The 23495-nt window shown below is 41.6% G+C and overlaps 1 protein-coding gene across 1 annotated transcript; it reads right to left on the bottom strand.

Annotated features, from left to right (window-relative positions):
- Nucleotides 1-1338: 1338 nt before the first annotated feature.
- On the bottom strand, nucleotides 1339-22367 carry LOC119654733 (ras-related protein Rab-4B). Its single transcript, XM_038060264.1, has 4 exons — nucleotides 22123-22367; nucleotides 21944-22024; nucleotides 2685-3017; nucleotides 1339-2620 (listed from the first exon to the last, which is right to left on the bottom strand). Exons 1-4 carry the CDS (start codon nucleotides 22136-22138, stop codon nucleotides 2409-2411), a joined length of 642 nt encoding a protein of 213 aa, XP_037916192.1. The 5' UTR covers nucleotides 22139-22367; the 3' UTR covers nucleotides 1339-2408.
- Between the last annotated feature and the right edge of the window lie 1128 nt (nucleotides 22368-23495).

Below are 23495 nucleotides of genomic sequence, written 5' to 3' on the forward strand. Positions count from 1 at the left end.
AGGCCCATTGTACTGTCCCCGTACGGTGTTCGCAGGCTTTAACGAATCTGAGAACATTCTCCAGAGGCAGAGAGTGTGCAGATTCTTCATTGAAGAAAACCTTGCAAAGGTGTCTTCGTCTGAGATCTGAGGATGTCGGGCAGCTGCATAAAAACTGCAGGGCCGTCTCCTCCTCCTCCTCACATGGGCTGCACATAGCCGAAACCACTACCCCAATCTTTTCCATATGGTAGTTTAAGGAGCAGTGTCCTGTTAAAAGCCCTACTAGGGTTTTCATGTCCCACTTCTTAAAGGACAACAAAAATGCCGCTCTAGTGGCCCTAGGTTTTTTCACAAGGATTTTCGCCTGCCGACAAGAGTCCAGATTTCTCCATTCGGCTGCGTGAATCCTTGCAATTTCACTCTTCAGAGTAGACTTGACAGTAGATGGTCGGATTCTAGAGCTGGTTCTGACCCCACCATTGTGGATCCAGACCATCGGCGAGCCAGCCTCCTTATTACCAGCGATGTTGGAGTGCCCCAGCACCCACATCAGGAATGTTTCGTTCAGTCGGCCAAGTTTCAGCAGCACCTGATGACAACTCCACACCAACTGGCTTGATATGTCGTTGCTATTCAGTGCTGATAATGCCGCCCGACTGTCGGAACATACTCGAATGGTGCGACCCCACCATTTTTGTCGCAGACATTCTTCTGCTGCCAATAAAATGGCATATATCTCCGCCTGGAATATGGTCGTCATTTTTCCGAGGGGTTGGGCCAGTTCTATAATCGGATTCTCCGAGAACATCCCTGCACCCGATTCATCCTCCATGACTGACCCGTCGGTGAAGTTTATTAAGTCTGTAATCTGAAAATACTCATGGCCATTTGTCGACCATTCTTCTCTTTCGGTGATTACGACAGTGTATGTCTTTTCAAAGACGAATCTGGAAACCATATGATCGGTCGTCGTCAGGGCTACCGGATGTTTGTCAATGAATTTCCAGATAGACGCATGACCGTGTGATTGGCCGCCTTTCCACGCCCCAATGGTATCGAGCCTATATGCGTCACATTAAGCAGGAGTAATAATTCCATTACTGGCTACGTCATGCGTCCAGTTTTCTAAGATGACCGGCGAGTGGACCGCCAAAAGAGCACTTGAAGAGTGAAGCAGGAATGCAAGTGCTTTAGGAACGAATGTGTAGCTGTAGTAGATCGTTCTATATATATGTGGATGTATTTGTAAAACGGATTGAGCGCGGTGAAGGTTGCTTAATAACACTTTAATTAACACATGATTTAAAGCTGAGAATGTTCAGAAATACCTCCTGAATGAAAGAACAACACTGTCCCTCTGGTTTTTGTTCTCCATATATTTAAGAATAAAATTACTTTAAATAATGTATATACTTCGAACTTGTACATATCGTATGTTAGATCTATAACTTTTTTCTTCATTAATTGGTATTAAAAATAGTGTCATTAAATTAAATCGATTATATTCCAATTATTTATAATATTAACAAAAATTTAAAAATATCACTTGTAAAAGATAGAGATAGAAATCATTTTTACATAAAATTTGGGAATTTGCTTAACCTGTCAGCTATAGCTAGAGATAATTCTTTTTCTTATTGTATCGAAATGAAAAGTAGATAAGCATTTTGTCGCAGGGGTAAGGTGTTGGAATGGGATAAAATACTATACATAAACTCAATTAAAATATATCAGTGTACTCGGATAAATGTGGGAATTCAGAAAACTGAGCGTAACTGCCCAGGTTAATATTGGCGTTAGTGCTGTTTGCCATGGATTTCCGCCAATGAAGCAATAAACTCGCATTGTCAAACCAAGTGCCTGCTATTCTAGCTAGTGGGCGGGTTTTTTTGTATTTTCATCAACTTTGGTTAATTTTCAATGGTTGATAAGAATCGAATCTGCTTTCATAAATGAGCTAACATAGATTGTCTTCTCAAACCCAAGCCAATTTTTCGCGCATCTACTCCGAAACTTGAATCATATTCATACGGCACACTTGGGTCATTGGAAAAAATGCATGGATTATTGGCCCAACGTGTGTTAGAGATTACTTGATTCGTGTTCAGTTCGGGAAGGTACACGGACGATTGGATTTTCATTTCGAAATTTAAAACTCCAATATCTTTGCGTTTTAAAAATATGTTTCACGCAAATATTACTTCAACTTATGCTCGGTAATTGTTACTTTTTCTGATCCTTCTCTTCGTTCATGTAGTTAAAAATGATTATTGGATTATATCTTTGTTTTGGGGTTGAAATTCCGAAAAAAAGAGTTAAACTTAATAAACTGCCAAGTCTAATTAGAAAATAAATATAAGTTTTATCGTTAACAACTACAAGATGTCTCCTTGGCAAACATATTTCATAATTGCCTGGCGGAGATTTTAAACCCGACATCCACAGTCTGGCTGCTGTGCTTTTCTTTGTTTATTTTGTAGACCCCGTAAAGCCGAATCACCGTACTGAATTCCACTTCCAATACGCTCAGGATCCAATTCTCCTGTCTCGATTTTCGCCAAAATCGTTTTCGAACATTTCAAAAAAGCCTCTTCGACATTTTCTCCAGTCTTAGCACTTGTTTCGAGAAATATTAATTCTAACAAAGAAAAAAAAACAAAATATAACAACTTGTTCAGACATATTACATCTCCTATAAATACCATTTTCCTGTGCAAAAGTACTAGCTTCCAAGAACGTAATTTCTCGTGACTCCTCCAAATCCTTTTTGTTACCAACGAGGAGGATGACGATATTTGGGCTGGCTAGAGTTCGGGCATCGTTTAACCAATTTGTAAGGGCGTTGAAAGACTCACGTGATGTTGTGTCGTAAACCAATAAAGCCCCGGCGGCTCCACGATAATATGATCGTGTAACTGATCGGAATCGCTCTTGTCCAGCTGTATCCCAAATTTGAAGTTTAACTGATTTGCCGCCCACATTTACAATACGAGATCCAAATTCAACGCCAATTGTGTGCGAACTGTCGTCTTTGACTACAAAATGGAAAGAAAATTCTTGTTTAGTCTTACATAACACCAATGGAGGATTATTTATAATAAATAGCGAGACAAGACCTCACTTATCCTTGCGTCTATTACTATGCTATTATATGTAAATAGGAAGATTCCTGCGCATCTAATTCCTACGCTAGAATTGTAAATGTAAAAAATTCCAGGGTAAAAATCTAAACATCAAAGCAATTTTCGTTCTTATTCACTTTAACAACCGATTCGATTATTAAAATTGGAATTAGTAACGATATTTTCATTTAAGTGTGTCATAAAACTAAATGGCAACTTTTATTATTTTACAATATTTGTTGAGGTATGCACAACTCTCTTCAATATGTATTTATCTGATTTTAGTTTGCCTCATGTAAATTTACTTTAGATTATTTATACTTTGGATATTAGCAGCTGCAGTTGAACTTTGTTCGGGAAATTAAACAAGTAGGAGACCGGCAATTGCGCCCACGTAAAAACAACATTCTACACTATTCTATTTTCCCAATGTTCGGTGATTTAGGGGTGGGAAGTTTGGCAACCCAACGTTCCATAACAACGCAGATCCGCCCGCATTTAAATGCAACTCCATTAAAGAGTCTATTGACACTTGGTTATCATTTTGTAGTCAGTTTGACAGAGGGAATCCTTGGCATTTCAGCCTTAGCACATCAGAAATTACGTAGGGGTGCTTATAGGTGTGCACACAGGTGTCTTCGGAATATCGTCGGGAGCGACAGGGATTTGGTGATACGCCTTGACTAGATCAAAGGTCGTACAAACACGGCAGTTCGTTAGCGAGTGCGCAAAATCATGTACGAGTGGAATGGGATATCGGTCTGCAACTGTCTAAGCATTCAGACGCCTACAATCTCCACATCTCCATTCACCGTTTGGCTTAGGGACCAAATGAAGTCTTCAAACTCTCTCACAACAGCAAGCTTTTGGGGCGAAAGTGGATACACATTCTGAAAGGATTGGAGAGTCGGGAGGGTTGATGTGGTGCACACCGTGCTTAACCGCCTTGGAGAAACTACTTTCCGTAGTAATGTTGCGATACTTTCTGAGAAGTGCGCGGATGCGGTGGTCGGCAACGGCATTGAAAATTATCTAAAGAATGTTATTTTGGCAGGTAGAAATTTTCCCTGCCATCTGTAATGAGTTTGCGGGGTCTATCAAAGCCTTGTTCTGCAAATCCACCAGCAGCCAAATGGCGCGAGTGCTCTCCGGGAGTCGCAACCGGAGACTTCAGCAGCAATGAGGTAATCTTACCCCAGCCCAACTGCCTCATTTCACGGGGTACGGGGGTACAATCCCTTAAGCGCTTTCAACAAGAGATTCAATTTGCTTCCTCATACACTTAAAGGCACCGAATCAGCTGCTCCTTCAAGCGGGGCTACGAGCATTCCTCAAGTACGTTGGATACAGGCCCGATGGTCTCCTCGTCGAGACCGATCAGGGCGTGGTTGAACGGGGTGTCCGTCAGCTGTTTCTGCGGCCATTGAATGCAGCGGCGAAGACGAATTCATAATGGCGCCTAGGTCCGCACCTCCGATGTGCCACCACAAGGTTTTACTATTTTTCAAATTACGAATTATTATTTTTTTGCGATACATATGAGTAAATGTGACCTGAACAAATGGTTTTACAAAGAAATGCCATCATTTTAACTGCAGAATGTTGCAGTATGCTTTTGGTGAATCGAACATATTACAGAAAATGTTTACAAATGGTACAAAGACTCCAAAGAAGGCAAAGAACCTTTTGATGACTTCAAACGCCCCGGACAACCACCAACGTATACTGATGACCAACACGTCAAGAAAATCAAGAATTGGTACGCGAAAATTGACTGTCAATTGACATTTAGAGACCTTGTAAATGTGGTATGTATTTCAATTGCCCCGGTGAAGGTAATTTTGAAGAATTACATAGGCCTCAGAACAGTGAAATTTCATTCAATTTCTTCGAAAAAAAAGCACGTCACCTTAAAATTTGTGAGTAGATGATTTCTGACTATCATGACGTGTATGAAATAAAACCTTATTAAAATCAAATCAATGCATGTCTGTCCGCCTGTCACAACCAATTTACTCAGAGACAGCTGAAGTCTGTGTCTGAAATGGGTTGTATCACTTTAATAATAATAATCGTTGGAACAACAATCCATATTGGATCAGGGCCGCCTTGAAGTGTGTTAGAGCACTTCATTCAAGACCGTAACGGTACACTACAGAACACTGTAGGAGGCAATGTGATCAGCATTACACTCGCCCGAGTTTATTACCCTGATTTGCGTCAGGTACTCATTCACAGCTGAATCGACTGGTATCCGACGTCAAAGCACGATACAAATCCCACTGCCGCCAGCGAGATTTGAACCGCGACCTTCCGTACGACAGCCTTGTGCTCTAACCACTCAGCTATCCGGACACCCACTTGTATCACTTTGCTCCGTATAAATGTGAAAGTGTAATTTTTTTTTCACAGAATATGGTCCTGTGGTCATCATTAATTGAAAGGGCTCGATTAGTGCTTTTCAAAACTTATGTTATTTCTGATATTGGACTTGGAAGGATTAGGCCCTACATCTTCATAAATAAGGTGCAATTGGTACAGGAATTAAAGCCAACAAATTATTTTCAGTGTCGGTAATTCGTCGAACAAATCCTTGAGGAGAGTACTGCTTTTTTTGAAAAAATCTTAATCCGAAGCTTCCTCTCACAAGGGTAGACTGATGACAATAAAACGAAGATTTTTTGAGCGAGAGCCACATTGAACAACATTTGCAATGGGCTGCAGAGAATATTGATTGCGACGTTTTGAACGTCGTTTTTACTGATTTTAACTTTATTGCGTCTTTGGGCACGCATTATTGGAAAGCGAGCGTGTTCAATACACAGGGAATTGCACCCCCAGCGCACCGTCAAACATCCAGTTGAGGTTCACGTTTAAAGGTGCTTCAGCAAACAAAGGTTCGGTACCATTTATCTGATTACTTCCAATCTAAACACAGGAAAAATGAAGGAAATTTATCAAAAGTGTCCACTGAAGTCCACCGGTAAGTGGTTTGCCACAGACCCGAGTGCATGCATTCTTCTAAAGGATAACTATCCGAAGAACCGCAGCAGACTTTGCACAGAAAAAAAAACACAAAAATGGTGGTATACCTGGATATGAAATAAGTTAATAAAATAAATTGTTTTGTTATAATAGCTTGTTTTTCTTCCCCAACATACACGCTCTTTTCGTAATAACTGTTCAAACCTTTTCAAATCTATCTCGAGTTGAAATTTGAACCTCATTTCAGATATTATTACTTTATATACAAACTATGCAGACTACATTTCTGTACTCCAAAAATCCTAGACATATCTCATCCAATTTATCTTTTATAGCGTGTTAAAAAATCGACTAATCATTTTTCTGAAAGGCTAAAACCCAGGCCTTCCCCCAGAGTAGTGCAATATACCAAGGAGACCTTTAATTTCTTTTACCAATCTCATTCACAAATCTTTGATCACTATAGTTAGCCGCTCTGATTTCAATTTCATTGTTGAATGTTAACTTTAGAGTATCGATTTCTAACGAAATATTAGGAGTATTTTTCGGCCTCGGAATTTTCATTATATTATTGGCATGAAATTTAGAATGATTAGGAGCTAGTAATAACTTTCTGTGACCGTTTTTACCTTTAACGGAATTCAAGGCGGATGGTAATACTTCATTGTCATCAGGAAATTCATTTTGTGTTTCTCTAGCCGCAATCTGACAGTATCAACAAAATTTGGATCATCTGAATCTGGTTCTTCGCATCTCACACTGTTCTCTTTATTGTGTTACATCAACATACATATGCCATCTGACCCAATAAACAGGACTAGTCAAGTAAACCGAATCGGAAATTTTTTTCCTAGGTTGGTACAACCCTCTTTATATTCATATGAATTTCGCGCGAGATACGACCAGCCATTAATCGTTGACGCGACAATCCAACTGGATCAGGTCCTTGAAGTGTGTCAGAGCACTTCATTCAAGATCGTAACGGTACGCTGCAGTACACTGTAGGAGGCAATGTTCTCAGCATTGAGCTCACCCAAGAATATTACCCAGATTTGACTCAGGTACTTATTGACAGCTGAGTCGACTGGTATCCGACATCCAGTAATAATACAAATCCCACTGCCACTAGTGAGGTTTGAATCGCGACCGTCTGCTACGAGAGCCTAGCGCTCTAACCACTGAGACATCCGGACATCAATGTTTACCATTAAAAAAAATGAATTAGTTTGCTTGAAATTTTCCGTTGATAATGCAATTGCGGCTACATCATTGAAAATGTTGCGGAGAGCCTACTCCATCGAGAAAGCAAATATTTAAGTGTCATAAAGTATTCATTGAGAACTCCGCCATGCTATTAACATAGTATGCTGGTCCCAAGCCCAGGAGAAGGGTTTGAGGCAACGTACTCTGTACTATCCTCAGTAAAAAACAAAAATAAAATGCTGAGATCAGGGAAAGAGATAAATAGAGTATAGTTGGAGTTATTCTACTATGCGAAATCCTACCTGATCTCTCTTGGTGACAGGCCCCGCGACAGGTCGACCAAGAAAATGCATAGAATGTCGTTACAAACATGATGATCGGATTGAGTCACAAGCCTCGGAGAAATGCTAGGGCGTCCACCGCAGTCGACGTGGCAGGACGGGCCCCGGTCCTGTCGAGAAATGGGCAAGGGTTCTTGACGCATGGACGGCGTCAGGACGTAAGCAAGTTAGTCCGCACACAACGAACAAAACAAATACGTGACTGCACGCTAAATGTTGGTACCCTAACTGGAAAGACGGAGGAACTCGCAAGAGCCCTTCGGAAAAGGTGCATTGACATCTGCACTCTGCAAGAAACCCGATGGTCTGGTGCCAAAAGCTGCGACATTGAACGCGAACGCGGTAAAAATGGCTATAAACTTCTCTATTTTGGTAACCCACACACTCAATATGGTGTTGGCATTGCCATCTCAGAGGGTTTCCGTGATGCCATTAAAGAAGTCGAACGATTTGATGATCGGCTGATGAAGCTCACCATTATATCAGCTAATCGCACTATTCACTTCTTCACCGCGTATGCACCACAGACAGGTCGACCTGATGCCGAGAAAGATGCCTTCTGGCAACTTCTCGATGAAAAGTCTTGTCACGTGCCTGCTGACGATTATATAATCATTGCCGGCGACCTTAATGGTCATGTGGGTGAAAAGGCAGACGGTAACAGGTGCCATTGGGGAAAGGGGTTCGGAGCGCGCAATGAAGGTGGCGAGCGTATAATTGATTTTGCAGACACCCATGACCTTGTACTTATGAATACATGGTTCATCAAACGATTGTCTCATCTGCCCACATTTTAGAGTCGGAATAATAAAACGCAAATCGACTATATTCTCATAAGACGCCAACATGTTACCACAGTCACTGATTGCAAAGTCGTTCCCTATGAGACCATCGCACCTCAACATCGGCCGTTGATTGCCGTCCTGCGAATTAAGCCACCGATAAAACAGCATGAGGAACGCACTGGCCTGCCGCGCATTAAATGGTGGCGATTTGGTGAGAAGAAAGAAGAAACGGTCTCACTCATACGGTTGCCAACCATTACGAATGTGGAAGAATCATGGAACCAAATGAGAGACACGATCCACAAAGCGGCCTCTGCAACCCTCGGGGTCACCAAGCCGGGTAAGCGGTACATCAACCGAGATACTTGGCTGTGGAATGATGATGTTGAAATGAAGGTCCGTGAAAAGAAACGCCTCTACCACAAATTTATCGACGATAAAACGCCTGCTAATTGGCAAATTTATAAGAATGCCAACCGGGAAGCAAAGAAAGCGGTCGCTGTCACCCGAGCGAACCATTTCAAAAATCTTTACGATAAACTGGACACTCGGGATGGCGAGAGAGATCTGTATCGACTTGCTAAAAGCCGTGATGAACGCACACAGGATATCGAACACTTCTTTTGTGTTAATGACAAGAACGGTACTTTGCTTACCAACCGTCGAACCGCAACGGATAGATGGCGAGAATACTTCGAGCAGATTTCAACTGAAGAATTTGCTCATTCTCCACTTCCACAATCATTGCCGACATTGGGAGCAGTTCCACCAGTCAGCGCAACTGAACTCGAGGAGGCAATAAAACAAATGAAATCGGGAAAAGCAACAGGACCTGACAACACCGCATCTGAGCTCTGGAAAGCGAAGAGCTGGGACCCAACACTGTGGCACAGTGAATTCTTTAACCGAGTTATTCAGGAAGGAAGAACACCATCTGATTGGCAAGAAAGTACCACTGTTCCAATATGGAAAAAGAAAGGTAGCCCAGCAGAATGTTCAAATTACCGTCCGATCCGGTTACTTTCCCATACCATGAAGATTTTTGAACGCATTCTTGACAACCGTATTCGCGAAATCGTTGAAATAACCGTGAATCAAACCGGATTTGTCAAGAACTGCGAAACTACTGAGGCAATACACGCTGCGCGGTTACTCATGGAGAAACACCGTGAGAAGCATCGCCCTCTAGCCTTTCTGGATCTAGAGAAAGCGTTTGACCGTGTACCACACGAACTCATCTGGTATGCTTTACGACAACACCTCGTGCCAGAAGAACTCGTGCGCTGGGTTCAATTGCTCTACCACGATCCGAAAAGTAAAGTTCGAAGTATGGCGGGTGTATCAAAACCGCTTCGTGTATCTGTTGGAGTTCATCAAGGAAGTGCCCTCTCACCACTCCTCTTTGTCCTTGTTATGGACACCGTCACACGGGATATCCAACGTCCAGCGCTCTACACACTACTTTATGCAGATGATGTTTTCCTAGCATCTGATAGCAAAAATGATCTCGAGCAACTTGTTCAAAAATGGAATGATCGCCTCATGCAACACGGTCTCAGATTGAATTTAAACAAAACTGAATTTTTGACGACCGATCCCCATGAAACAGGCACAATCACTGTCAGCGGGAGTGATCTGCCCAGAACTGAGCGATTTAAATACCTCGGGTCAACGCTATCAGCCAATGGAGAACTGCGTTATGAAATTGCTTCACGCATTAACGCAACCTGGATGAGGTGGCGTTCCACAACTGGTGTTCTTTGTGATCGACGTATCAACGAACGTGTCAAATCTAAAATTTACCGCAATGTCGTCCGTCCAGTCGCTCTCTATGGTTCTGAGTGTTGGCCGACCATAAAAGACAATGAACGGCGTCTTGCGGTAATGGAGACGAAGATGCTACGTTGGACTAGTGGCGTCACACGTTCAGATCACATCCGAAATGAGGATATCCGCGATCGTTATGGGGTTGCACCAATCGTGGAAAAATTGCGAGAGAGGCGTCTTCGATGGTATGGTCACGCAATTCGTGCAAACGAGAATTCACTTGCCAAGATTGGTCTGAACATCGAAGTCGATGGTAAACGAACAAAAGGCAGACCTAAGCAACGGTGGCTTGATACGCTGGATGGGGATTTGAAAGCCTCGAGATTGCACCCAGATCAGGCATTCGATAGAGCCAAATGGCGATCACGACGAGCCGACCCCGCTTGTGAACGGGACAAAGGCTGAAGAAAAAGAAGAAAGAAAGATAAAGTATTCATTGAGTCTTTCATTCACCACGGTTAACAAAAACAACAATGAAAAATTGAAGAAAGGAGGCTATCAGCATTTGTTATGGATCAACTCGACACGTTTTGGATATCAAATGCGTCGACGTCAAATTCAAACCAAAAGACCTGAACTCTTTTTTCATGCGAAAATTAAACCAAACCGTAAGAAATCACATTGAACGAGACTGAACTTAGGAGAGAAAAGATAAAAGCACGTCGCCGCCGTTCAGTTTACCAGCATAATGAAACACGATTTCTCTTAGTCATTTGACGCATACCATCCCCCTGTAACCAACAAAATTCCACCACCTTAAAGAATTTCTAGTACCACTCAAGAAGACACTTAAATAGTAATTTTCTTTTTCCTGGTTGCGCCCAGGACGAGGAATGCTTGTAGCTGGTGGGGTTCGGTCTACTCAGTTTAATCTGTGAAACTTCCAAAGTGCCTTCTTTTGTTTGGTAGTCAATCTGGAGCTCTGCAGCTATATTTGAACTGGTTACGGGTCGCTATTTTTTAACGTTTTTCACGTTTTCATTGATTTTTGCACTGAAAGATCCACCAGAGCAAGGTACACATTTCTTGTTAAAATTTTTAGGACGAAAGCGAGTGGACAATCTTTTAGCTTTAGATAAAGTACAAGTAATTGTTTTCACACGATTGCTCCACATTCTTCATTTATCGTTGTAGAGTTGGTCACTCTAGGGGCTACGTGGCACAGAACAGTAGGGGAGTAGTATAGGAGTAGAAGTACCGGGGGCAACTAAAGCACATTGCCAGGAACCGATAGCGATGACACGTGGATGTGGTTGGCGTGCTATGACTCGTATGTCAGTTTGCCGCAAGCAAATACGAAATACAAAAAATCGATGATCAGCTGATCCGTCAACTGTTAAAGATAAAAAAAGATTTGGGAGACAACTAATAACTCACTTCAATGTCAAAAAAAAGGTGCAAAATTGTTATCTCAATTTCGCCTCTACACGATCAGGGAGGCCTGGACAGTCCACAATCCATCGGACTGAAAATCACATACACGTATCGGCCGGCCAGCACCATCAGTTTGATTCTGGCCGTGAAAGGTGTTGAGATGCAAATTTAAGATATTTTTATGTTTGCACATTCATAAAATATGTTTCCTAGCGATGAAGATGCACATGCAACCCTCGCTCAGTGCCTAAACGGCTTGTGTGATACCGGTTTGCCTAACCTACTTTCCAGTCAGAATCGTTTTTCAATTGATTTATTGGCCGCCTGTACAGTCTAAACTGATAGGCCAGCCTCATCCCACACACGTTCTGGCTGCCGGTTAACTGGGGACTGTTCAGACGTAACTGACACGCCGGTCTGATAGTGTATGGCAGCCATAAGGCCTCTTTTATTTCCAAAAATTTTATGCAGTAAGCTATACAGAACTAAATAAACAATTGAAAAGTAGAACAAGAGAAATTCATGAAGATTGAGGAATCTGATATCAGTAGATGTAAAACAAGTCGGAATACCGGAAGCTCGCGCTTCGGGTATAAAGGTTTTGTGTTCATCTTATGTAAGAAATTTCAACGCACATTTTTCTATCCGTATATAGCTAAAAATCCAACATAATCCTTCATATTTTTCCAAACTACGAGACATACGTACATATTACAGCCATAGATATTACGCTCACCCTAAACAAACAAACTGCCTATTTCCGAATACTGTACACATATATGCACGTATATAAATTGATCATACCCATATTTCGGATTTACTTCTTATATCTATTTGAATTAGGGACTACCCGCAAAGTTCATTAGCATATATTATATACCTAGATACACATATGTCTGGTTCACAAATAACTAAAAAACTAAAACAAAATAATTCTCTCCGACCCAATTCATAAGAACTCATTTCGTTGTAGTATTGACGAATTGATATGTGATGATGACGTCATGCAGGTTATAGAGTGCACAAAATTCAGGAAAAATTGTGAAGTTTCACCCCCTATAACTTTGTTAATAATAGTTGGGTTTTCTTCAAACTTGACCAAACTGTGCATTATGTTCTTTATTACACGCATGCCAAATTTTGTACTCCGGAAATGAATATAAGGGGGGTGCCGGGTAAATTTCTAAAATGAGGAAATATACTATTATTAACTTTATTTGTGCAAATATCGCAACCGGATATATTTTGAGGCCTAGATTTCGTAGAGATGCACCACTGTGATTTTTTTCAGATTTTTCGGTTGGCTAGGTTCTGAAAACGAGACCTGTTACACTTTCTGGGGGTCATATTTTGAGCCCTCACTCCCCTATGTTTCACCCAATAACAAATATTGAACCAGTTTCGAAAAGTGCTAATTGAGGCCTTTCATTTGATTTTCCCACATGGCTACATTCTGTGAAAAAAAAATTTGCACCCTTCATTCACACGTATGGGGAGCCCTCCCTTAAACTCAATACAAGATGGCGCCACTTACTGCATGTAAAGGGAACATCAGATTACATACTCTCACCGATTTTCGTGACAATCGGTCTAGCCGTTTCCGAATAAATCGGGTGTGACAGACAGACGGACAGACAGACACCGTCTCGATTCTAATAAGGTTTTGTTTCACACAAAACCTTAAAAAGATTAAAGTTTGCTACTCAATATTCTCTTCATCACCGGATAGGATATTTTACAGAATGAGAATTTCTCCATTGCGCACAAGCTTGTTGTAAATATTAAATCAGTTCAGCTTTTCAACCTAAATATCATAGCGATCGTTATCTGAAATGACAGTTCTGTTTACTTCACTTATGGAATACTTCATTTAAATTTTAATGCAAGCAATACGTTAAGTAAACAAAGAATGCAAACAAATGCCTCAAAGATAATTGAGTCGTGAGATGCGTCCCATATGTGTAAATACAATAGTTACTAGTATATTCCTTGGGATATTGTATAGAATGTATCTTCCCACCTTTTTGATAACTGGTAAATAGGAAAAAATATTTTTAACTAAAAATATACAAAACACATTTCGAAGAAGAATGATATGAATAAGGCGTTTTGCCGAATTGAATTCAATAGAAAAATAAGCTCAAGGCAACCATACCTTTGCGTTCAGGGACATTAGATCTATTGCAATTGTAGATATATACGATTGACAAAAATCAATATCAATAAGATCTTAATATAAAATAGAGGTTGACCTCATTCCTCTAAGTTTACTCGCTGAGTTGGGAATAAGGTTTTCACGAACGAAGAGGGAGAGATGATATTCAAATGATTGTTCAGCTTGAAGGCCGGCAACAGTTACATTTGATTTGACACTGCAAATATTTTGAATATTAGGAAATAAAATCTTCATGGAAGCCGAGGAAATTATTAAAAGTTGGCCAAACATTTGAACAAAGTAATACTAACCATATAATATAAATGAATCGCAAATATGTGAATGGTGATATGAATCTGTACCAACCTGAACAAGTCACCGAACACGAGCTTCAAATCTGCTAATTAACAACTCTATGTGATCGCCACTAACATTTTGTACACAAACGGGACCAAAATGACTTGAAAAACTCGGTTAGCCGCTTTGTTTGCTCTCTGATTAACTTTTCTAAACCATTTCAAAGATTATACTATGAAAACATAGTTACATTGTGATTTATTATACTGAAAACGATCGGCATTTCGTTGACTTGTCATGACGAGAGTCAGACGTTGCATCACCTTGGCACCAACATGATCACCAAGGCTGTCAACCAACCAGACTCTCCTGACAGGTTTGTCAGTCGTGAACACCGACTAGGCGAGATGATATATGGAACCGGACGGACGTGCTGGAGCTAACCCGATTGTTAGAAGTTCGGCGAGATGGCTGGGGTTCTTGGTTCTCAAATATTACCTGCCACACAGAGATTTTGTCACGTTTAGTAAAAAAAAAACTAAACCCAGCTGGGATAAACTACTCTAATAGAGACGTATAGTCTTGAGGCAGGTTGATACCACCGAAAATTTCTTCGCAGAAGGAGTTAAACTGTCAAAAGGCCTAATAAGAGAGGGAACTAAATCACAAAAACCTAACGCGCGCGGGATGGACGGGGAAGAACTAGTCCTGAGCCGATTCAGTCATTTACGCAACAAGTGGTCCCCTTCTTCCTTTCCTCTTCATGGGAGGCCAGATGACATGTTGGCCCTGGGGCTGTATTTTCCACTCTCTGCTGTTATCGGCTTTGGAAACATAAGCAAACGGCTATGCACTCTGCGCTTGTGAGGCAAATTTAGAAATATAAGTCTTATTAACACTCATGCCCCTATAGAGGATACTGCAGAGTCGGAGAAAGATACCTTCTACGAGACAGTAGAACGAACCCTCGAAGCCTGTCCCAGGTATGATATCGGAGGGAGCCCGTATTCATGCGATACGTTGGCTCCCATAGCTCATAAAAATACCAATGATAACGGAATGTGGATTATTCAATTAGCAGAGTCGCACGAAATGGTTGTTGCAAATATCTGGTTTGCGTGGAAAGCGGTGAAAAAACAAACCTGGGCGTCTCCAGACGGTACCACTTTCCACCAAATTGACCACATGTTGATCGAGCCCCGCCACCCCTCAGCCTTGATGAATGTCAGAACATATAGGGGGCCAATATAGACTCGGATTACTATCTCGTTGGCATGATGCTCCGGGCTCGAATAACAACTCCACCTAGAATCCCCTTTGACAATCAGATGAGAGTTAACACTGAAACCATCCACACTACAAAGTTTTACCACCTCGATGTTCATCCTGCCGAGACAAAGCGGAAAATCTGATTTCCGACAAAATGGGCATATTTGAGCGATGGGTTTGAATACTTTGATGAACTACAGAACAACCAGGACATCGGCGAGTTGGAGGTCCCGCCAACTGAAAGCGACGGATAAATACTGCCACCACCAAGTATAGAAGAAACAGTCCGTGCAATTCACCAGCTTAAAAATCATAAGTCGCCAGGAGCCGATGGAGTTACAGCCAAATTGGTTAAATATAGAGGCGACCAATTACACCAAGTGGTTCATCAACTTGTGCTCAAGGTGTGGGATGAAGTGGTGTTCAGGCGGCGCCATAAGTGCGCGAAGGACTTTCAATCAACCAGCGTGGTCTTAAACATCCATTTAAGGACGAGTATGGAAGAGTGGCCCTCCTCCAAATCTCAACAAGCCTACCTCAAAGGCAAATCCAGAAACCGCCTTCCACGAGAAAATAGCTCCGTTTAGCGTAACACCACAAACAACATATCCTAGCTGCCTTCCTGGATATGAAATGAGCATCCAATAAGGTTCGTGCCAAAGCCATTAAGGAGACTAACCAGAAGAGAATTGGAGGGATGTTTTACGCTTTGCTGTACTGTTGCATGATTTTAGAAATGTTCTCATTACTTAAAATACACAAACTGTATTTAGCACCAAGACAAAAATAGTTGCTGCGGCTAAAAGGCGATGTTTGGCAGTTGCTCCAATGTAAGGTATGTAGGGGTGATCCTGGATCCTAATTTAAATTGTAGACTAAGGATAGAAATGAAAGCAAAGGAGTCCTGTTCTACGCGTACAAGAGAAAGATGTTAATGGGTTCTCCGGTCAAGTATAGCCGTGGTTCGTCCAATCCTATTGTGTGGGAGTCGACGTTCAATAAGAAATACGATGGAACCCAGCTTAATAGGATTCAAAATTTGCTAACGATGCTGGAAGTATGTCGATGGCTCTAGAATGATCCAAGTTCCATACGTAATCCAGTGATTCTGACCTGGTCGGCGGCCAATAAGGCGACATCCTCCAGGCAATCGTGGACTTCTTTTGTACGTGTGTTAGATTGTGATTTTAATCATAAAAATAAAGAAAAGGTCTAATCAATATTTCTACACGTTTTCGTTATCCATTTGGTCACATCGACCAATGCCAATACGACATAGACGCAGCAGAAACTATTACTTCAGCGGCGCTACCAAGAATTACATCGACGTAGGTGCCCAACTTAGGGAACCCCATAGATACAATTCTAATTATTAAACCTAATTGTCTTAAAGTAGAAAGAGATCTTTTTTGAGTCAAATTCAAAATTAGCTCCCAGCCCTGATATAAATATTGTAAGTCCCCCAATTAATAGAAGAACAGTTGCTATTTACGTTCCATCAATTAATATATTAAACCGAATCAATAAATAAACTCCGGCAGTTATTGATGAGAAATATCGAGGCAACGTAGTAGTGGTCCTGTTCAATCATTCCAATAAGGATTTCAAGGTGAAAAGTAGGACGCGGGCTTAGAATGCAATAACAGTTAAAACCAAAAGTGACATTCGCCTCCGCGGGAGTTTGTGCGGCGGAACATCGGAAATATTTGTGGAAGCACAAAAGTCCCTCGGTGGACCAATCAGTGTCCCACAAGCAACTGTGAAGAATGGAATCTATTCGCACTATTTAACAGCCGTCGACTTTAGATGGCGAAGACTCACCACCTCCGCTCTATTAAAGATGATTTGCTCCTCTTTAACAAGAGTCGATTTTGGATCAGACGCGTGCAAATGCTTACAGGATTACGGCGGTTAGCCCCTGGGAATTGTCTATAAAGCATCACGCCGCTATATTCGGCAGACCCTACAGTTCGGGGACTTCAAAGAGATATCTGAATATAAAGTTTTGGAGCTTCTATTTTTTGTTAACGTTACCAACTGACTTTGGAGATTCGAGCCTTCCATGTCCTTTCGACGGCAGCCAAGGTCTTAGAAGTGTATGGTATCAAAACGGCGCTAATTGCACTCCTCGGAGTGGCCGCTAATGCCTATCACCCCAGAGTTTGAAAGAGCAAGGGAGTCACAATTGCCAAAGGGAGATCAAATTACAGAACAAAATCCAAGGATGTTTCTAACGAGAAAGTTGAAAGGTTTTAAGGAGAATTGGATTGAGATGAAATCAGAAGAGGGACGTAGGATAAGACTAGATAGTAGAAATTAAAATGAAGCTTATCGTGGAATATTACAGCGAGGTCCTGAAGAAAACTCATAAGTTATAGCCGTCCAGGGTTGGAAATACACCGAATGGCATCTGCTTCACCAATGCACCAAAGTGTCTAAATTGGATTGCAAGAAAGCACAGTGTGGTGGAAATGAAAAAAGCATGGCCGATGAAGATAAAAGCGAGACAATTAATAAATAATATAAATAATAGGGGGCCTAGGCAATCATTAAAAGGAGCGCTGTAGAATCTGTTAGAAAGATAGCCATATAATTATTGACGGAGGGAAGTTAACCAAAGGGAATTTGTAAGGGTCTATACTGTGATTGGCATGATGGAAGGTATATGAACCTCGTGCAGTAAATTAAGAGGTTTAGGAGCAAAATTGTCGAAATATTTTTAAACAGTGTTGCTTATTCGCTATAAAGTAACCAAATTGGGCGGTCAACCAATCGATGGCATATCTCTCGGAAATTTCGGAATGAAAGGAGAGGAGTCCGTGCGGAAGGGCCACCGCTTTGGGAATTGAGACAAGAGAATATCTTACTTTGACGCTTTTTTGAAAATTATACAAAAGCGATAGAAGCATTCTTCTCCTTTTTCTTCATGATCCGTTCCGCCATTTAGCTCTATCGAATGCCTGATCTGGGTGCAACCTCGAGGCTTTTAAATCACCATCCAGCGTATCAAGCCACCGTTGTTTCGGCCTGCCTTTTGGTCGTTTACCATCGACTTCGATGTTCAGACCAATCTTGGCAAGTGAATTCTTGTTAGCACGAATTGTGTGACCATAGCATCGAAGACGCCTCTCTCGCAATTTTTCCACGATCGGTGCAACGCCATAACGATCGCGAATATCCTCATTTCGAATGTGATCAAACCGTGTCACGCCACTAGTCCAAAGCAACATCTTCGTCTCCATTACCGCAAGATGCCGTTCATTGTCTTTTATAGTCACCCAACACTCAGAACCATAGAGAGCGGCAGGACGGACTATATTCCGGTAAATTTTAGATTTGAGACGTTCGTTGATACACCAGTTGTGGAACGCCACTTCATCCAAGTTGCATTGATGCGTGAAACAATTTCATAACGCAGTTCTCCATTGGCTGATAGCGATGTCCCGAGGTATTTAAATCGCTCAGTTCTGGGCAGATCACTGCGCGTGACGGTGAGTGTGCCTGAGGGTTTCATGGGGACGGTCGTCGAAAATTCAGTTTTGTTTAGATTCTATTTTTGCTATCAGATGTTAGGAAAACATCATCTGAATAAAGCAGTGTGTAAGGCGCTAGACGTTGGATAAACCGTGTGACGGTGTCCATAACAAGAACCAAGAGGAGTGGTGAGAGGGCGCTTCCTTGATGAACAGAGACAACAGAGATAAGAAGCGGTTTTGATACACCCGCTATACTTCGAACTTTACTTTTGGGATCGTGGTAGAGCAATTGAAGCCAGTGCACGAGTTCTCCTGGTACTAAGTGCTGTAAAACATACCAGATGAGTTCGTGTGGCACACGCTCAAACGCTTTCTCTAGATCCAGAAATGCAATGTAAAGAGGGCGGGTGTCAGCGACTAAATTTGCCAATTGGCCGGTGTTTTATCATCGAGAAATTTGTGGTAGAGGCGTTTCTTTTCTCGGGCCTTCATTTCAACATCATCATCCCAAAGGCAAGTATCTCAGTTGATGTACCGCTTACCCGGCTTGGTGACTCCAAGGGTTTCAGAGGCCGTTTTGTGGATCGTGTCTTTCATTTGATTTCACGATTCTTCCATATTCGTAACGGTCGGTAATCGTGTGAATGAGATCGTTTCTTCTCACCAAATCTCACCATTTAATGCGCCGCGGGCTAGTGCGTTCCTCACGCTGTTTTATCGGTGACTTAATTCGCAGGACGGCAATCAATGGCCGATGTTGAGGTGTGATGATCTCATAGAACGGCTTTGCTATCAGTGACAATGGTAAAATGTCAGCGTCTTATGAGAATTGCGTCGATTTGCGTTTCACTGTTCCCACCATCAAATGTAGGAAGATGAGACACTTATAAGTACAAGGTTATGGGTGTCCGCAAAATCGATTATACGCTCGCAACCCTCATTGCGCGCTCCGAACCCCTTCCCCACATGATCAATAAGGTCGCCAGCAATGATAATCGAAAAGTTGCCAGAAGGCATCCTTCTCGACGTCAAATCGACCTGTGTGTGGTGCATACGCGGTGAAAAAGCGAATATTGCGATCAGCTGATAGAATGGTAAGCTTCATCAGCCGGTCTTCAATTCGTTCGACTTCTTTAATGGCATCACGGAAACTCTCTGAGATGGCAATGCCAACACCCTATTGAGTGTGTAAGTTACTAAACTAGAGAAGTTTATAGCCATTTTTACCGCGTTCAATGTCGCAGCATTTGGCACCAGACCATCGGGTTTCTTGCAGAGCAGAGATATCAATACGCCTTTTTCGAAAGGCTTTTGAGAGTTCCTCGGTCTTTCAAGTTAGGGTGCCAACATTTAGCGTACAGACACGTATTTGTTTTGTTCGGACTAACTTGGTTACGTCCTGACGCCGTCCATGCATCAACCTGCTGCGTCGACTGTAGTGGACGTCCTAGCATTTCTCCGAGGCTTGTGACTCAATCCGATCATCATGTTTGTAACGACATTGTAGGCATTTTCTTGGTCGGCCTGTCACATGACCTGTCACCAAGAGAGATCAGGTAGCATTTAGCATAGTGAAATAACTCCAACTATACTCTATTTATCTCTTTCCCTGATCTCAGCATTTTATTTTTGTTTTATTGAGGATAGTACAAAGTAAGTTGCCTTAAACCCTCCTCCTTTACCTGGGCTTGGGACCAGCATACTATGTTGATAGCGATAGAAGCATTGTTTGTAATTAATTAAGAAAAGGTTAGAATGCCCATTGGGACAAGGCCCGATATTGATGTCAAATGTGTCCCTCCTTGGTTAAGGGAAGGAATATTCAGGACAGGCCTGCAGGAGGCGAAGAGCAGCAAAATTGACGGCTTGTAGTCTCTGCGAGACTTTTTAATTATTGATTGCACGGAGGTGCGCATAGCCTTGGAATGAGCAAAGTCGGTAACGAATATTGTCTTTGAAGTAAAACGTTCCTATTTGACTTAATTAAGAATGGTTGAATAGAGTTACTTTGCATTAACGCATTTATCTATATTTGGGCACCACTGTTAAAATCGGAAGAAGACGACTACCTGGAAAGCCCGAATAAAAATGCCAGAGTGCATTGGAAGCTACAGTTTGGTTCTACCAGGTTTTAAAATAACCAACATTTGAAATCTTGCCTTAGCATCACAGGAGAGAAAGAATTTAGCGTGATTCATGTCTAATAATAAATAACTCGATAAGAATATGTAGATTCTCAACTGTATTATTCATTATCGAGACCAAGATAACCCACATTTCTCTGTAAAATATTAACCATGAAGAAATGTGAACGCCCTGTCGACGCAATCAGATATTAACGAATTTGAAACGGCTCATTCTATGTTTATTTACGTATTTTGCGGCTCGCAACTGCACCAATATCTCGGCCATATCAGCGAGATATCAACACTTGCTTTGTTTACACATTTGCAACTGTATGTGGTGGATATACTCCCAACAGTCTCGGCGTTTGGCGTTCCTGACACTGACGCGATACCAAATAAATTGATTTTTGCCCGAATAACATATGACAAAACACCATTTTCATATACATGCAAATTTGTGGAGTAAATATTTCATTTCTTGCAAGCGATACTGAAATTTCGCATCCAGAATTTTGCGCTGTAGTTCTCGTTCTTTCCCCTAATATCCAGCTAATTGCCCGATAAACATCAAATGCGACTCTCCCGCACCGCACCGCGCCGTGTGCACATTTGTTGACTATTATTAATTTCACATACGAAGGAAATGCTATCACGGCATGTACGGGTGTAATTTACAAGCATGTGCAATTATCCGATATCGCCTCAAAGCCGATTAACTCCCACTGCGCCGGCAGAATTGTATCAAATGAATTACCCAATTGGGCGATTTTGGCAAAAGAAAAAAACGCCAGCGAAAGGCAATCAATGAATTAAATCGAAACGGCCTTAGACGATTATAGATTACGCGGCTTCTGCTGACGAAACGCCATCGCCTCTCTCCTCACCATCCAACCGACCAAGGTGCGGGGACGGCGTGAAGCGTTTTTGGTGCGTATCGCCCGCTATTGAAATCTTTTGCTGCACCTGCCACTCAATCGCCACCCTCGCAAAACACTACTTACACTTGCTCTCGATGAAATGATGCAATAGACAACTCTTCCCGCTGCCTGCACTTCCGATGATCAAGAATTTGAAAAGGTAATCTGAAAAACACGAAAGGGAAAAACACAAGTAAATACTGGTGCGGCCATTAGGCGAGAAACTTCTTTTCTTCGCTACGAAAACAATGGTTTTCCCGTACCGTACGATTCCGACATTTTCCTTTTGACTTTCCAACAATGTTTCACTCTTAAAAATGTAGGTAAATGCACTTAATTAAAATCACATAACAAAGAGTAGACGGCAGATTACGGTTTTCGGAAATTGCACACTCAACGCGATTGCCCCGTCCCGGAAATGTGTGAAAGAAAACTCCGCAGCTGTGAAAAATGACAATCGACAGCAGAAGAGAGATGCGCCGTGCTTTCTGTAATGTTTTGACGTTTTATCTTTTTTGTGTGTTGACATAACCCAACAGAAATTTAGATGGCCTGCCATGTGTGAGTATTTGCTGAATTAGAAGGCAGTGGTGTCGTTGGATGGTGTTGAATAGGGGGGGGGCGTCTCAACATTCAACGGACTTTATTCTAATTTGGGGGGGAATCTGAAAAAAGTTACACATTGCTGAGAAAGTATTCATATTAATAAACCCTTACTACAATTTACTCAAAATTTAACGATAACTAGACCACTTCTATCGCGGATAGTTTTACCATCTGTAATGACTTATTGGGATTGCGATGATCTTGAAAGGTTGGAGACGACCAAGAGGGGAGAGCTATCTAAAATTTTAAGTAGATAGCAAAATTGGCCGTGATAACAGCTCGACCGCGTGCGTGGAATGCGCGAGTCCCGCAACCGGAAACGGGGATCCACGACGGAGGACATCCCCGATCGATATTCCCCTGCCTCAGATGTATTGTGAGGCGCGGTCTTTGAGGTTCCCATCCTGCCTTGACATCCTCACGGAATTATATTGGAGGAGGGAGTTTTGTGGGATTAGAGATGAATGAAGTCCTCAAATTAAAAAGATTTAGCTGAAATTTATTCTCTATTTGACAAAAAAAAGCCAGGAGCATAATAAAATAAAATCAAAAAGTAGATAACAATTCATGAAAAAAATAAAATAAATTCGAGAATAAAAGAAAATTTTAAAAAAATATGAATAAAATAAGAGGAAAAATCAAAGAAACATAAAAAAATAATGCAAGAAATAAACTCAATTCTAATGAACAGACCCAAAAAACGAAGAAGAGGGAAAAGAGAAAAAAATTTCGAAGTATCTTCACCTAGGTATCCAAGATGACAATTTTTCACTCCACCAAGGCAAAATTATGTATGTGCATCATGTTTACGGAGTTAATGCTTTGTAGTTACCTGACATCTCAACCCAAGTTTACATTGCTCCCCTTTACGACTTACTTCTCCAGTAGCCTCGCGGTTTTCCTTCTGGTTATATTGCTCCTCTGAAAAATCGAAATTTCGACGGATTCAGCAAACAGTTGGAAATTATCGATGATGAAAAAATGCATTCCATCTTCAATTGGGAACGATCCTACTAATGTTATCATTTTT

The sequence above is a fragment of the Hermetia illucens genome, chromosome 4 (assembly GCF_905115235.1).
Source record: "Hermetia illucens chromosome 4, iHerIll2.2.curated.20191125, whole genome shotgun sequence".
NCBI lineage: Eukaryota > Metazoa > Arthropoda > Insecta > Diptera > Stratiomyidae > Hermetia > Hermetia illucens.